This window comes from Sarcophilus harrisii, chromosome 1 (assembly GCF_902635505.1).
Source record: "Sarcophilus harrisii chromosome 1, mSarHar1.11, whole genome shotgun sequence".
NCBI classification, from domain to species: Eukaryota; Metazoa; Chordata; class Mammalia; order Dasyuromorphia; family Dasyuridae; genus Sarcophilus; species Sarcophilus harrisii.
The window spans coordinates 439,725,899-439,741,327 of record NC_045426.1 but is presented as its reverse complement, the minus strand read 5'-3'; the positions used below and the strand labels follow the sequence as shown (position 1 = coordinate 439,741,327).

Genomic DNA, 15,429 nt, shown 5'->3' with positions numbered 1-15,429 from the left:
AAAGTAAATATATTGGAGCACTTGGAAGGGACAATATGATGGGTATATGTTACCTTTTAACAGATGGAGAAGAAACGAGTATCCCACCAGAACCCTTATCGCTTCAAGAATCATAAAGGGTAAATGATGCCAAGCCTAGGGTTGAATTTGTTCTGTTTCAGTAGTCTTAATTTAAATTAAAGAAATAGGAAAGGGAAAATAAAAGAAATACATGGGTGAGGGAGCAGTAGAAAGGAAGTGTGGGACTTAATATTTCAAATAACTGTGTACTCTAGGAAAATTACATAAACATGGAAGAGAGGATGGGAGAAATGGGCATTACATTCACTTTTATTTGAATTTGACAGAAGACATTCACGGAACTTATCCACAAAAAGTTTGGTATAGAAAATTGACAAATTCAATTGAGAAACAGGTGAGAACAGGGAGAGAGGAGATGGGTGATAATGTTGTTCAGATGTTTCTGATTCTTTGTGACCCTGTGGACCATAGCACACCAGTGTTGAGCATGGGATTTTCTTGGCAAAGATCCAGGAACGTTTTGCCATTTTCTTCAGTGGATTAAGGCAAACAGAGGTTAAGTGCTTTAATCAAGGTCACACATCTAATAAGTGTCTGAAGCTGGATTTGAACTCAGTTCCAGGGCCAGCACTGTATACATAGAACCACCAAATGGGAGAAATTAGTTGTGAGTAAAACAAAGTTGAAGTGAAGATTAAAGGTAAAGAAAGAAATGGCAGAATCTCATTGGTATCTGCTTGAGAAGAAAAAGAGGAACAATTGCAATAGGAGGGCATTGCTTATTAATGTTAAGAACATTCTTACCTTTTTTTTTTGGTAAGAATGGGAGGAAAGATGAGATGCAGAGAGGTCAAAGGTAAGGGAAGGTAAAACAGGGACTTAATAGAACAATTTAAAATCAATGTTGTGAATATCAGTAGTAAGAATTCACTTTTGAAATTTTAGTTCATGGAAAGCAGAATCTAATAAATTGTTCACTGGAAACATTTCAGACATGTTCATGAAGAATTAAAAGGCTGAAGCAGCATTTAGTGCGCTTCAAATAAACACAAAAACAGAGGTAGTAAAGTCTCAGACAAGGTACAATAACATTTTTTTCATGATTAAAAGAGATAAACAGAGAAACTATTATATTTAAAAGTACCATAACCAACAAATTAATATCATTATTTAATGTGCATCCATTGAATGGCAGCATTTCAATATCTTTTTTTGTTGTTGTTCCAATTCTTTTTAATTTGGTTTTTGAACCTGTTTTTTTTTTTTAATAAATTCTTTTTTTATTATAGCTTTTTATATACAAAACTTAAGCATGGGTAATTTTTCAACATTGACCCTTGCAAAACCTTCTGTTCCAATTTTTCCCCTCCTTCCTCCCACACCTTCCCCTAGACGGCAGGTAGTCCCATACATGTTAAATATATTAAAGTATATGTTAAATACAATATATGTACACATATTTATACAGTTACTTTATTACGCAGGAAAGATCTGATTTAGAAAGAAGGTAAAAATAACCTGAGAAGAAAAAAACAAAAAACATTTCAATATCTAAAAGAAAAGTTATTCTATAGAGAAAAATATATACTAAAGCTGTAATTATTGGCGGTCTCTCTGTTCTTTTATCCTAAAACATATCTAACAGAATGATAAACAAGAAAGGTACATACTTGAATAGACCTTTAGAAAAGTTACATAGGATAGAACTACTATTTCTGAATGGGGAATAGAATAAATATGCATATTTCTTATATGTACATTACAAAAGTTAATTATAAATTGGAGTATTATAAATCTCACCAAAAATGCAGAAAAGCAAAGATATTAAGCATATACTAATACATAAATTTTGAAAGTCAAAAAAGATATTAATAAAATGAAAGCTGACGTACCAATGAGTTGATAAAAGTATTTTGATTAACAAATAAATAATAAAATAGATGAGTAATATTTTTGAAAAGAAAACCAAATTGTTAGAGTCAAAGATTAAAAAGTAATACACAACAAATGAAGATCAAAAGAATAATATTCTCAGTAGTGATTTAATGCTAACAAAATGGATGTTAGATGAAATGGATGAATAATTACAAAAATAATATCCAGATGACATACTAGGAATTGGGATATTTAAATAAACCAATTTTAGAAGAGAAATCTAACAAACCTATGAATGAATTCTCAAAGAAGAAAATCCCGACATCAGATGAACATATTGGTGAATCTATCAAACATGCAAAGAATATTTAATCCCAGGAATAAATAAATTGTAAACAAAAATAAATTTTTTTTTCATTTTTATGGCTGTCCAAATAGACCACATATCAACTATGAAAAACTTAGTTTTGATTGGTAGTGAATAATTGCTTGTCTAACTGCAGTATCTCAATTTTTCAGCACTAGATTGAATATGAATGGTGATAAAAAACATCCTTTAAAGAACCATCTTTTATTTGTTCTTGGTCTTACTTGGAAAGACCTTTGGAATAGAACATTTTAACCATTTTTTATGTTGTGGATCCCTTTGGTGATCTAATGAATTCTATAGACCTTTTAAGAGTGTTTTTAATTGCATGAAATAAAATAGATAAAATTACAAAGGAAATAAATTATTTGAAATACAATGATCAGAATATTTGACAAATCAAGTTTAGATTAAAAAAATTTTGGTTTGGGATTTCTTCATTACAATTCTGGACCTTGGTTTTTGATAGATATGATTAACCATATTAAGGAATAATGTTTTTATTCTTATGCATATTCTTCTGCTTTCTTACTAGAAATTTGTTTTGTCAAAAGTTTCCACCAATTTAAATAATTGTATTTTTTATTATTAATGTGGCATATTAAATTTATGTTCCTCTGGTTGAGTACATCTCATAATGGAAAATTTACTTACCAACAAAACACTTTATTGTATTTTGGAATAGTTCTAATTGTTAGGAAACTTCATGATTGAAGTTGCCACTTTTGTAATTTCCATCTAATAATATTATTGTTATACCAGCCATAGCCAAGCATAATAATAGGTTTAAATTTCTTTAAGTTTTATCTTAAGAAATGGTTAACAACTATAATGAAGCAAAAAAAAAAAAATGAACAAATTGTACTTGCTTTGATACATCTTTTCCTAAACAATTGTTTTTATAAGTTTTCTTAAGCATGTTAATAATGTGGTAAAAGAATCAGTTGGGGAGGAGGGTCAGAGAGAGAAGTAAATATACCTAGTTTCTTTCACTATCTAGAGCTCAACTTTTTCTTCTTCTAATATTTACTCATGCAGAGGGGAATGAATTAAGAAACCATTAAGGGCACAATCCTGTTAATTTATTTTATCAGCACACATTAACCTATTGCTATGTTCAGTTGCTAAAAATAATAAACCAACAGTTTCTCCTTTTAGATTAAGTAAGTTCCTTGAAGCCTTGGCTATGGTAGAGTAAAGCCCATTTATTCATGTACAGTTGTCCTCTTTAATTGAGAAGGCAGCAGAACACTTTGAATGCTTGGTAAAGGCAACATCATTAAATAGTATGGAATAAACTTAATAACAAAAACATGAATTGAACAAAAAGTTTGATTGCCTATACTTTAATATTTGTAAGATTGTTTATTAAAATGACCCAAACTTTTCCAAAGAATTTGCCTTTTGATTTGGAAAAAAAAGTGTCATTAGCTCTCTCTCTGTATATACATATGTATAAAGGTGGATGCATATAAATATATAATTCTTTATATTAGATGTTGATGTTTCAGCCAAATGATACTGGTTTTCAGAAACTTTTTTAATTTGGTCTCTTGTGAATTATATAAATTACATTATATTCATTTTTGAATGTAAGATTGGATAAAATCCTACCCTAACATTATATATATATACACACACACACACACACATATATACACATATATTTATATACAGGATGTCACAAATCTCAGTGGAGTTTCAATTTATTAGAATGAGCTTAAAACTACTGAGAATTTTGGAACATCCTATATAATGTTCTATTTAAAGGTTTTTTTCCTTATAAACTATGAAAACTTTTGAAATGTATAATGTTGAAAGTAAAATGAAATTATTTTTATTTCATTGTGCAGAATTATTTCTTTTTGAAAAATATTTTTTTGAAAAATTTCTTTCTAGCCAGAACCTCCAAAGAAACAGTCCAACTGGAGAAGAAAACATGAAGAATTCATTGCCACCATAAGGGCAGCTAAAGGACTTGATCAGGCACTTAAAGAGGGTGGCAAACTTCCACCACCACCTCCACCTTCATATGATCCTGGTATACACATGTATATGTATTGATGAGATATGTAATTATGATGGGAGTTTTAAATGATACTCATATACATGTTTAATGCTGTTACCTTGTAAATAGGATGATCATAGACTGATAAATTATAATTTTTAGCTCAAAAGAAACAACCTGAGTTATAGCATAGATATGATTCATCTATGAATATGTGAATATGAAGATGTGAAAGGGGGGAAAGTGTACCGTTTTATAATTTCAGCATTTTGATTTTAACTTTCCATGTAATAGAGCTCATTTTGAAATTGCTTCAATTTTAGAATTATTTTTAAAATTCAGTTTTTAAATTATTTTATCTAAAATATGATTGATTAATTATATATGTTCAGGCTTCATTGTTTTAGTATTGTCTAATACTGAAAAGGTGTATTTTAATTTTATTTCTGAAGTTAAAAACATCAGGGAAAAATTACATTTGTGATGAGAGAATTTATTAGTGTAATACTTTAGTTTGAAGTGTTAATAGCCCACATTTTATTTATCTTCCACAATGAAATAGACATGTAGCTTGTGTTCTTTAATAAAATTAAAGTTTATACAATTTCTTTTTTTTTTCTTTAAATAACTTTTTCTTGACAGAACCCATGCCAGGGTAATTTTTTACAACATTATCTGTTGCACTCACTTCTGTTCCGATTTTTCCCTTCCCTCCCTCCACCTCTTCCCCCAGATGGTAAGCAGTCCTATACATGTTAAATAGGTCACAGTATATCCTAGATATAATATATATATTTTATACAATTTCTTGACAGAAATCACATAGTATGTGTGATACTTGAAGGATATAAACATGCCATTAAAATGAGGTTTCTCTTTGTTTACTTGAGTAGGCATCTCAACATAGCAAATTTGTTTTTAAAAATTTGACTTGTCTATATAGTGGTTTATCTTCTGGCCTAGTTCTTTCTAATAGCTTCTCTTTCAGAGAATCTAAATTAACTGAAGAGGTCTGAAATTTGCTATGTGTTTAAACTAGTTATATGCTATGTTCAAGCATGGGTATGGAGGTGTCCATATCCAGGAATCTTGAGCAGGATTTCAGGGTTCTATTAGGGATTAGTTAAATTTAAAAAGCTAAATTACCATAAAGAGCCATTTAGGAGAACAGGAGCAAAGTTCAGGGATAGTCTAGGGAATTCAATCAAGGGCTCAAAGGCACAAAGACACTGCTAACAGATTCCAGATTTAGGAGCATGTAGGCCCAGCATGTGATAATTGTTTATTTAATGGGCAGTAGTGTTAATTCTTATGAATGTATATGATACTTAGATCTGCTCCTCAAAGATGTTCTGTAATAATGGCAATTCTGGGGGTCTAGGCACTTTTGCTTAGTGTTCCTTCTATCCAGAGCATCAGAATTGATAAGAAGTAATCTGGAGGCAGAAGGAATGATTAGGTTAGGTGGAAAGTGTAGTTGAGGTTATTGGTTATTTCTCATTTATAGTTGAGCCATAAGTCTTCTTTCTAATCCATAGGTCCTACGTTTTCCTTGCTTTTGGAAATTAAACTGCAATTTTTTTCTCCTATCACCTGTTACTGGTAGTTTTGTTTTCAGAACAGGGGAAATGTTGCCGCTTGTGCCTTTTGGCCCATGACTCCTGAAAGACTTGATTTATGATCCTCATGAAGTTAGGAAACTTCACTCAAAAGGATATCAGGCCTTACTTTATTAGAAGTTTTTGTTGTTGTTGAAACTGTTGTTTCAGTTTCTAATCGTGTTATCCATTGTGAAAGTTGATAGTCATCCTCTGACCTACAAGGATATGCAGAGATGTAGTGATTGTGGTCAGTAACCTGAAAGATAATATGATATGGAAAAAGTATTGGATGTGGAGCCAGGATACACTGGGCTCTGAATTCCACCTTTAAAATTAGGTTTGTTAAATTGGTTAAGTTCCTTGGGAAGCTTTTGAACTTCAGCTTATCATCTATAACATGAGGATAATATTTGAAGTTGTTTTCTCACAAAGTTGGAGGTCAAAGCAGATAATGTGTGTCTATTTTTTCCAACTCTTAATATGCTATATAAATGTTAGCTTTTATTATTATGATTTAGGCTTAGCAGTCACCTAGCTTCTTAGGTACTATTTGGCTACAGGGCCAGTAGTACAAAGCACTATAAATCTATAGATCCTAAGAATTAAGGAAGGATTCTGTGGTTTGAAATTCATTATATATTTTTGAAAGGAAGTATGCATTTAATTATTAAACTGCAAGTCAGCAATGGAAAAGATGGACTGGTTACCTTTGATAGGAAATCTGGTGTCATAATAAAATTGATTTATTCAGTCTGAGTCATCCTCAGTTTGAGGATGGTAGGTTGTAGAAAGCTATAGTTTGACTTGTTTCTTTCTAAATAGTTCATTAATCAATACTGTAGGTGGTGTGAACAAGTTGTCTTATGTTATTGGGGGTAGGAACTACAGCTTTACTCACCAGACGTGTTAATAGTGTTTCCAGTTCAGATGGCAGACATTAGTTAGAAACCAGTAGATGCTATATATTTATCTAAGGGGCTGGTGAGAGATTAGGAAGACTGAGACAGAGATTGTCAGTTAGACTTCTCAAATTTGAGCCCTAAGCAGGGAATTAAGAACTAGTAAATACAAGATGAAAAAAAATAAGTAAAGTTGGTACATAGTAAATGTTTACTTAAAATAATTTTATTTGCACATGGGCTATTTGTGCTTCTAAGAATGCCACTTAGCCTGGGTATCTAGAGGACTTGGATAGTTTAGGACTTAAGTTTTTTTCTTTTTCTTGAACCTCCACAAAGTTAGTTCCTTACTTCCCTGATGCTTTAAAAGTGATTAAAATTGTCAAAACACTTGGGTTTAAATCTTGACTTTAGCCATTGATTAGCAAAGATGACCTCAGGCAAGTCCTTTGAATCTGCTTCCTCATCTAGAGATAGATGATGCTAATACTTGGACTGACATTTTCGTGAAAGTGCCATAAGACTCAATGAAATAATGTATATAAAGAACTTTATAAATTATTACTTGCTAAATACATCTAGGCTATTAATATTTTTAACATCCTTTCAATGCCAGAGGCATAAGAAGAACTGACACATCTTGAGGCCTATTGAAGGCAGTCTTTTCATTATTAGGGACACTAGGCCTATTCTGCAGAGGAAGGATATTTTGAGAATATGCCTTTGGACTCTTTGAAGGAGAAAAATAATGTGGGAAAAACTCTTTTTGTTGAGATGTTGAGAAAACTTTTTATTTAAAATATTTTTTCCTGTTGAAATACTAAGCTGTGCCATATTCAGGCCCTTATTTTAAAAATATAATACTTTGGGGCAGTTAGATGGCTCAGTGGATATTGCACTGGCCCTGAAGTTAGGAGGACCTGAGTCTAGAAACTTACTGGCTGTGTGACCTGGGCAAGTCACCTAACCCCAATTGCCGCCAGAATCAGGATAAGCAAAAGTTCTTGGTCTTTAAGGGAAGAAGTGAAGGAGGTGGACAAAACTGCCAGGAGTTTTGCCAAGGATCTGGAGTTCAGAATCTCCACACTTTTTTCCTCTCTGTCCTGTGACCAAGTGAGTCTGGCTCATCTCACTCCACCCTCTAATCCTTCCTACGATTATCTGTATATATCAAAAGATTGAGCCAGCACAGAATCGTGAGAAGGGCCATTTTTCCAAGCATATGCTAATCGAGTTATTGTCCAATAGATAATTAGCCTTAAGTGCTTGGTTGTCTGATTCAGGCACACCATTTAAGAGTTTCGGCTCTTTACATATGTGTGTGTGTGTGTGTGTGTATACACAAATATATATATATATATATATATATATATATATATATATATATATATATATATATATATATATATTTGCTATGATTTAAGACTCATTTCACATACCGCTAATCTGTTTTTGTATTTGTATCTCTTTTAGATTACATTCAGTGTCCATATTGCCAGAGGAGATTCAATGAAAATGCAGCTGACAGACATATTAATTTCTGTAAGGAACAAGCTGCTCGTATTAGTAACAAAGGCAAATTTTCTACTGATACTAAAGGAAAGTCAACTTCTCGAACACAGGTAAAATGATGTATGTTAAATCATTTCTGGGGACAGATAGGAAAGACTTCATAGAATTCAAACTAGTAAGTTTATATTCCAGAGAGCACTTTACCTGGTGTTTAGAAATGAAATTAATTTTTAAAAGATTGGTATTATAGGAAGTAGCAGGAAGTACTAGGAGAAGTAGCAGTGGCCTGGGATCTAAGGATTTCTAAGGATCCTTTCAACTCCAAAAGTCTGATATTTAAAATGATAAGTGTTGAGTTGTAAGGGGGAAAAATGATTAAGAGAAACAGATGTTAAAAAAAAATGAAATGTTCACAGAATAATAATTTCAGAGTTGAAAGAGATGGTAATAAAGTAAGTATTTAGCTGATAAAGCTTTTTACTACAACACATCTAACAAGGGGTCATCTGGTAAGGAAGAACTCATTCTCTTTTGAGCAGCCCATTGTAGTTGGAGGTAGCTCTAAGATGTAGGAAGCTTTTCCTGACAGCAAATCTGAAATTGTCTCTTTACAGCTTCCATTCATTACTCTTAGTTTAGTCTTTTGAGATCAAATAATACATCTACTTTCTTCTTCACAGTCAAGTGTCTTTTGAGCCTTGTCTCCAGGATTAAGAATGAGTCCTTTTTTTTTTTTTCTATTGATATTTCACATTCTGGTTGTTCTCCTCTGAAAGTTCTTTGACTTATCTCCCTTTTCTTTTTAAAATGTGGTACCCCAAACTGAAAACAGTATTCCATGTGCTATTATTTACTTACTTTTTTACATCTTTATCCCTCTACAGCTTGATTCCCTATGTTCAGCTTTTAAATTGACAGTTTAAATTGACCCAGCTTCCTTTTTTTTCCTCTTTTTGAATAACTTAATAGTCATACCCAACTTCTTTTCCCTTCTCTCCCTAAATTATTGCCTTCCTTGCCAATTTTCTTTACTCACCATCCCCCTCCACCAGTTTTTTCTTTTCTTTTCTTTTCTTTTTTTTTTTTTTTTAACTTCAGTGTACTTGGTAATAATGAAAAAAGTACTGGCTCTGAAGCTGACTACCTTTTCAACCTTGAGCAGATTCACTTTTTTGGCCTCATTTGCCTTATCTATAAAATAAGCAGTTCAGACTACATGGCCTAGAAAGCCCTTTATCCTCAGAATTATGATCCTCTGGTCTTACATTTTCTTTTCCCATAAATTCTGCTCTTCTTTAACAGAGAATATGCTTTTGACTTTGCTTTTGTTCTATGTGAGTGGTAAAGTGCTGGGAGAGACTTTGGATATTCCTAATAATTCATTCAAAGAGGGTTTGTGCAGTTGAAACAACACTGGATTTGGAGTTGGAAGATTTAGATTTGAAACCTGGCTCAGTGTCACTAAATGTATGACATTGGGCACAAAAATCTGTCAGGACCTCAGTTTCCTGATAGGTTAATATAAGGTTGTTGGACTATGTGTCTTCTAAGGCCTTTTCCCCCCTCTACATCTTTTGATCCTCTGAGAAGACTACAATAAGATAATCACTTATGGAAAATTTATGTAAATGTTGAATTTTAGGATATATTTATATTAGTTACATTGTATGTAAAACCTATTTAAATTTAATGCCTACATAGTCTTAAAATTAAATATTTGTTTGTTTTCATTGATATTGAAAATTTTCAAGCAATTTTCAGTATTAAAAATGTATATCCAAATATCCTGAGGTATATTTGAATGTCCTTTCAGTTGAAGTAGTGAAAAATAATGGGATCTATCTCTGCTAGTATTTATGCACAAAATCCTTTTGGGAGATTTATAAGTTTACTCATATCAGAAGACATGCCAGCAGGTTATCCTGTTTAAAAGAGAAAAAAATCCACTTAGTAAAAATTCACAATCAGAGAAATAAATTACATAAATAATTGAGTTTCTATGGGGAAAGACGCCATTTGGACAACTTCCAAAATAGAGACAAAACAAATGTAGTATTCCATTTACATAAAAATGACCTACTTAAATATATTTAGATAATTTAGAATTGGGTGATTGATATATGAGGAAACCAGGTATACTTAATTTTTGTCAGTTTTGATACATGATCCATCAATAGACTTTTTTTTTTTCTGACCTTGCTATTGTTCTATCACTTTCATATCTACCTGACTTATTTTTTGTATCTAATTGGATTTTAATTATAAGATTCTTTTCAGCTATAAATATCATTATTTTAACACCTCTGATCATGACCTTTTTTTTGCCTCCAGTTTGGTAGTGCATATAAACAAAGAATTTGTATATATAAATTAAAGATCTATGTGGTTAGAGATGGAAAATTGGATTTTGTTGCACAATTAAACGAATGTTTCCCTAATATAATACAACAAATCTTCATATTAAGTATCTGCTAAGTGTAGGAGCCCTGTGCTAAGTCCTTAGAGAATTTTAAAGTTTATATAAGAATGCCTTTGCCTCTTAATAATTTTAAAGTAGGAAACACCAACTGTATTACCATTATATGACATTTTATTTCTAAGCCAACAGTAAATTGTTTTGATGATTATCACTTTGATGTAATGTGAAATTTGGTACAGCTAGACCACTTTCCTTTATGTTATTTTTTATTGATTCTTTTGATTTTTTGACCTTTTGTTCTTCCAGATGTGTTTTGTTATTATTTTTCCTAGCTCTGTAAAATAATTCTTCGCTAGTTTGAGCTACCCATGAGCAATAAATATTTCTCCAATTATTTAGATTTGTCTTTATTTGTATGAAATTTGTATTATGTTCATATAGTTCTTCAGTTTGTCTTGGCAGATAGACTCCTAAGTGTTTTATAATGTCTGCAATTATTTTAAATGGAGTTTTGTTGGTAATAGATAGAAAAGCTGATGATTTTTTTGAATTCATTTTATATCCTGCAACTTTGCTAAAGTTGTTAGATATTCAGTTAGTTTTTTTTAAATGGATTTTAATGGATTCTGTAGAATTCTTTAAATGTTCAATCATATAATTTGCAAAGGGTTATAGTTATATTTCCTCATTGCTTATTTTCTTTCTTTCAATTAATTTTTTCTTATCTTATTGATATAGTTAGTAATAGTAGTGATAAGATCTCTTTTTCAAGAAGAAATCCATGGGAAGACATGTTCTCTTCTATTACTTTATGAATTCAGACAAATCTAGACTGATAGGAATGCTAAAATCACCATTTTTGGATAAGGTTATTTATGGGAGCTTGGGATTCTGAGATACATGATTTATGGAAGCTTGGAATTTATTTAACAAAAAAGTCATTCATATGATGGCTCACTGATATACTATTTGGTTGAATGTTAGTTTTTAAAGTATAGTAAGATTCTATTACTGCTTGCTTCTATTGGGTTTATCTTGTTATCTGTATTCTAAAATGATTTATTCTTAAAATTATATATAATTGCATGTTTAATATTTACAATATGTGTATGTAAAATTGCATATTTTTAAACACATACAAAACCTAACCAAATAACATACAATTAAAAGAGAACATTTTTCCAAGAAGAATTTTGGCCAATTATCACAAAAAGTTTCTAATTTATTTTATTTTCCTTATTTTAGTACAAGCCTCCTGCCTTTAAAAAGACAAATTCTCCAGCAACAATGCCTTCAGCATCCTCACGTTTACCACAACCAAGTAGTGTCAGCAAGTCTCTTATAGGTATGAAGTACCATAAATTTAAAAGGTATTTTCCACATATGTTACCAGAATAAGACATGAAGGTAGTGTGATATTATAGTAAAGTAAAATAACTAAAACATGTTTGACTGAAAATTGCTGAGATTTGAAGAAAAATAATGTATCTATGATAAGTAAAATATCATTCAATAATGTTATGTTTCAGGTTTTTCAACCAGTTATTTTTGCTATTTTTGCACAGTTATGTTGCTATATTTGACTTTTTGGCTTAGTTTAGAACAAAAATTCATATTAAAAGATTTATAGGAAATTTGTACAAACACATGATCCAACAAGTGGCAAATAAACAAAGCATACATTCATTATGTGGTAATACAGAAAGATTTGGCCACACACATTCATATGGCCAGAGTCACTCATCTGAGAGGAAGAGAGACATATATGTTGTCATATGTGTCAGTGGGGAGGAGTTGCACATTCAGAATGGAGACTGAGCAGGGAAGTTTTATACTTTATAGATGAGCTTTATTGAGAGTAGATAATACCAGATGTAGAAAGGTGCATTCTTATAGGTAGTATCCCTAATCAAAGTCAGATGTTATGGGGAAATCCTCAGGAACATTTGGCAATACCATATCTGAGTGGGAATTTCTTAATTGAAACCAGAGATTTGATGAGGATTTGAATTGCTAATTGGGGACCCTAGGAATAAGTGTTGACACCAAAGCTGCTATAATTAGCCCAGAGTCCTATCCAAACAGAAACCATGAGAGTTTACATGTTTGAGTACAGGGTCAGAATGAGTCAGGATTATGGAAAGAGGTAGTCTGTTATAGTTTATATGTTTATGTTTTTTAGGACCATTTAGCCTCAATGACTACATATTTTAGAGCCCTATTACAATGCTTTTTAGCTCTTACTACTGCTATTATTGATGGCTACCTTTTGTCTAGAGCAACAAAAACAACAAAATCCCAGTGGTTCCTGTTCTTTTGATCATGATACCACCTGTAAAGGTCTATTGTATCTAAGAACATAAGGTACTTTTCATTATCTTGAAAAGTCTTTTTCACTGTGTTATGTAGCCATATGATAATGCTTAATTCTTTAATCTAATTTTGGATATTTGTGAGCACGTCTGTCTTTTAATTGAGCAAAAAAACCAGCAAAAATTATGACATTGTGGAGGCTGTTTTCTTGACTTCTATATGTTTCTTGAAGTTGCAGTTTTTTTCTGTAATTAAAATTATGCTTTATTCTTACCTCAGAAATTATTATCACATCAGTCTTTAAAGAGATGCAAAACAGTTTGTCATACAATTCTGGTAAATATAATGTCCATTCTTTTTATTGAAAGCTGCACCTTCAAGTAAAGGGTCTTCTGTCAGTGGCTCTTTCGGAAGCAAACTTCAGAACTTATCTCCCTCTCATAAAGGAGTAACAGCTCCATATGCAGGGTAAGTTTGTATTCAGAATAATTAATCTCATTGCTGTGACATTCAAATTGTTTTGTTTAAAATTTTGTGTTTATACATTTTACTTTATAAGAACCCTTATAGGCATTCGGATTTAGATAAATGATGTGTTTGTTTTTAGAAGTTTTTCTTTCATTGTATTTATTTTAAATGAAAATGAAGTTAACATTATGGAAATTTCATTCATAACTATAGCTTAGGAAAGCAAATACTTTTTGCTCTTGCTTTTTGTTTTTTTGTTTTTTTTTACCCCAACAATTTTAAATATAATCTGTTCTTATGGCCTTTTTCACAGCTCAAAAATTAAGAGATTGTTATATGGTGCTTTCAAATGAATATTCCTACCTATGACTTGTACAAAAAATGTGATGATCCTCTTTTAAGGTTTGTAAAGCCTTTTTACGCATTATCACATTTGAGCCTGACATTCGTTAAGTTGATCAACATGTCAGTTTAATTTCTAAATTTTCTTAAAATATAAGTGACAAAAGACGGGGATTGCCTTTTTATATCCTATTTCAAGACAGCTGTGGAGTTAATAGATACAGTGAAGTACATTTTTTTCAAATGTAGAGCATTAGTATCTCTTATGCATATATAATTAGTCAGGAAATTATTGGTGCTTTGTGGTCTATCTATATCTTATTTTCTCTATCTTGGTTTTGTTGCATGTAATTAGACATTTGAATGTATTTTTCCCATTAAGTAAACTAGTGCATGTTTAGGTATTGATGAAATAGTCCTTTTCAGACTATGTTTCAGCTTCATTATAGATTTAATAAGCTTTTGTTAGGGCAGTTAAGTAGCATAGTGGTTAGAGCATTGAGTCTGGAGTCAGGAATACTTGATTTCAAGTCTGATCTCAGGTACTTACTTGCTGTGTCACCTAAATTTCTGTTAGCTGTTTCCTCGTTATAAAATGAGGGTAATAATAGTAATTGTCTTCCATGGTGGTTGTAAGCATCAATTAAATACTATTTGTAAAGTGCTTAGAGCAGTACCTGGAATATGTTAGATATTTTAAAAATATTATCTATGGTTTTGATGATGATGATGATGATGATGACTTGGCTGAGAACCAAGCCACCATTTATAACATTTGTTTTGGAGAGGAAGGGCATTCAGAATACCAAACCACCAGCTGTAAACAGATTTTGGAGTTATTTATGAATATCTAGCTATTTGTACTACCAAATATTTTAAAATGAAGCCACTAAAGATTTTTTAAGTGGTATTTTATAGGCATACTGATCAATTACTGATTACTTTGCATATGAATTATATAGTAAGAGATGAATGGAATAAGATGGGTAATCAGATTTTCTGTTGCCTCATTTTGTACTGCTAAGTTGGGTGTGGGTTACAATTATATACTTAATGTCATAATTTCTTATTGATTGGGGTTCCCAGATTGTTAATAGGAAAAGGACTAAAAATCTAGTTTAAGTAGTTTTACAATAGAGTCATTGCTATAATTATTTGTGGGTTAACTATAGGAAATTTGGATATCCAGTCATTAAATTTATAACTTTTTTTAGACTTAAGTTACTAAAAAATATTATCTGGATAGCTATTGAACTAATTTAAAAAAAAGTAGAAAAGTAACATGTGAATGTTTAAACACTGACATATATAGAGTTTATTTTAGTGACCAACCCTACTGAAGTAATTTGATGTCTTTGGAGACTAATGGGAGTACTTGTCACTGACAAACTCATCATCTTTGCTCTTGGAGGATGTGAATTAGCTATAGATAGATGTGTAGTTGGTGTTTGAAGGGCCTGTGCAATACAGTACAGTGAGAAACCCCGGGGGAAAATATTTTCCTGATTATAAAAAATGATGATTTGTCCTAGGGGATCTTTAAAGTAGGTTGAAATGTAGAGTTTTCAAATAAACTGAACTTAACCTTGGTTTTTAAGAGAAAT

General features: G+C 31.4%; 1 protein-coding gene across 4 annotated transcripts in view; it reads left to right on the top strand.

The window, feature by feature from the left end:
• Positions 1–15,429, top strand: part of ZC2HC1A (zinc finger C2HC-type containing 1A) — a 45,773-nt gene that overhangs the window by 13,522 nt on the left and 16,822 nt on the right. For all 4 annotated transcript variants that reach the window (XM_031946234.1, XM_031946235.1, XM_031946236.1 and 1 more), the window contains exons 4-7: positions 4,163–4,304; positions 8,245–8,393; positions 11,948–12,047; positions 13,384–13,483. In XM_031946234.1, the coding sequence (XP_031802094.1) occupies positions 4,163–4,304; positions 8,245–8,393; positions 11,948–12,047; positions 13,384–13,483 (491 nt within the window). The remainder of the gene's footprint in view (positions 1–4,162; positions 4,305–8,244; positions 8,394–11,947; positions 12,048–13,383; positions 13,484–15,429) is intronic.